Source organism: Dama dama, chromosome X (assembly GCF_033118175.1).
Source record: "Dama dama isolate Ldn47 chromosome X, ASM3311817v1, whole genome shotgun sequence".
Classification (NCBI taxonomy): Eukaryota; Metazoa; Chordata; class Mammalia; order Artiodactyla; family Cervidae; genus Dama; species Dama dama.
The window spans coordinates 105,926,858-105,928,388 of NC_083714.1; the positions used below are offsets into that span (position 1 = coordinate 105,926,858).

At 42.4% G+C, this 1,531-nt stretch overlaps 1 protein-coding gene across 1 annotated transcript; it reads right to left on the reverse strand.

Moving 5' to 3' along the window:
* Positions 1–737: 737 nt before the first annotated feature.
* LOC133052798 (profilin-2-like) lies at positions 738–1,199 on the reverse strand. The gene has a single exon (XM_061137640.1). It carries the CDS (start codon positions 1,197–1,199, stop codon positions 738–740), a length of 462 nt encoding a protein of 153 aa, XP_060993623.1.
* Positions 1,200–1,531: the final 332 nt, after the last annotated feature.

Below are 1,531 nucleotides of genomic sequence, written 5' to 3' on the forward strand. Positions count from 1 at the left end.
TGGCAAAGCCCCATGATGGGTTACCCCAGAAGGGGAATAGAGAAGTAGAAGGTAAACCATCTGTCATTTTTTTGCAGATTATAATAAAGTTGGGAAACAAAACTAGTGTGTGTGTGAAAAGTTAAACAAGATTATGGGACAATCATCCAAGAAATACTGGGCAGAGTAAGATTAAGTACATACGAATTATCCATAGCGTTAGTACTCTAGTAATTCAAATTAGGGTCTGCCCTAAAGGTTGATGCAGGCAAAGAAAGATTCCTTGAGGAGGTAGTACTTGTGCTGAATTTTGAAGGATATATGTGATTATTACAAAATCATAGATTTCCAGAGCTTATAGGACCCTTAGAGACATAGTACATTCCTCATTGTACAGATTAGGAAACTGAGGTACAAAAAGAGAAAGATACCATAGTTAGAAAAAAAGTTGGGAGTGCAACCAAGATTTTCTAGTTCCCAGTCCAGTACTCTTCCCTCCAAGTGCTGAGATGGGAGAGATGGTGTTCTAGGTGTAAAAAAGGTGCAGAAACTCAAATGCTTGACTACTCACTCCCCAATCTGCTCCTCTCCTAACAAGTGTACACACACACACACACACACACACACACACACACACACACACCTCCAAACCTGATCTGGAATTTCCCTTTATTTTCTTCAAGACTGTTAATCTGGAAGGTGAATCAGATAACATTGATTTCAAATTCCAGGTCAAACATCAAGGCCTTTTTATTTACTTAGAAATGGGCCATATGTTGATGAATGGCCTCTTTGATGTAACCCGCCATCTCAAAAGCCTTGAGGTTCAGAGGCCCTCCTTCTGTTCCTTTTTGTCCCATCACCACAAGGTATACAGACTCGATCTGAACTACTGTCACTGCTTGGCTGCCCCGACTCTGGCCTTTGGTGCGGAGATCCATGGTGTTGTTGCCCTCAGTGTATAGGTTGTCCCGGATCAACAAACATTTGGTCCCTGCAAGGGTGATTCCCTGAAGAAACAACTTCTCTCTCCCTTCTCTCATCAGCAAGATCTGAATTTCTTCCTGGGTCAGTTGGAACAGGTTGCCTTCAGGATAAGAAGCCAACAACCAAGGTGGGGAATTGCTTATTATTGCCGCATCACAGCACATCCCAGTCTGTAGGAAGAGGGTGATGCAGTCTTGCCAGACTTCTTCACTGATATCCCCTATGCACTGCATGATTCAGGTAAGCTCTCTCTAAAAGATGAATAAAGTGATTTCTGGCAAGTAGGTCTTCAAAAGAAGTTTGTTGGTAGTTGGCTCAAGATGACTGATAAGCTGAGACTGAAATAAACTAAAAATACAGTCTGTTTTTGATGGCCTCTCCCAGCAGCAAAGTGGAGGAGGTCTTGATGACTTGTGTGAAGTTATGCCCCAACTGCCCTCTGTTGTGACTTATCAAGCTATCTTTGGAGCAGGAGTGAGGTCACAAAGGTTCTGTGACTTGTTAAACAGTCATAATTTACCACTTCATGGGTGACCTTTGGCAGTAACTTTCTGTGGTTGTATCT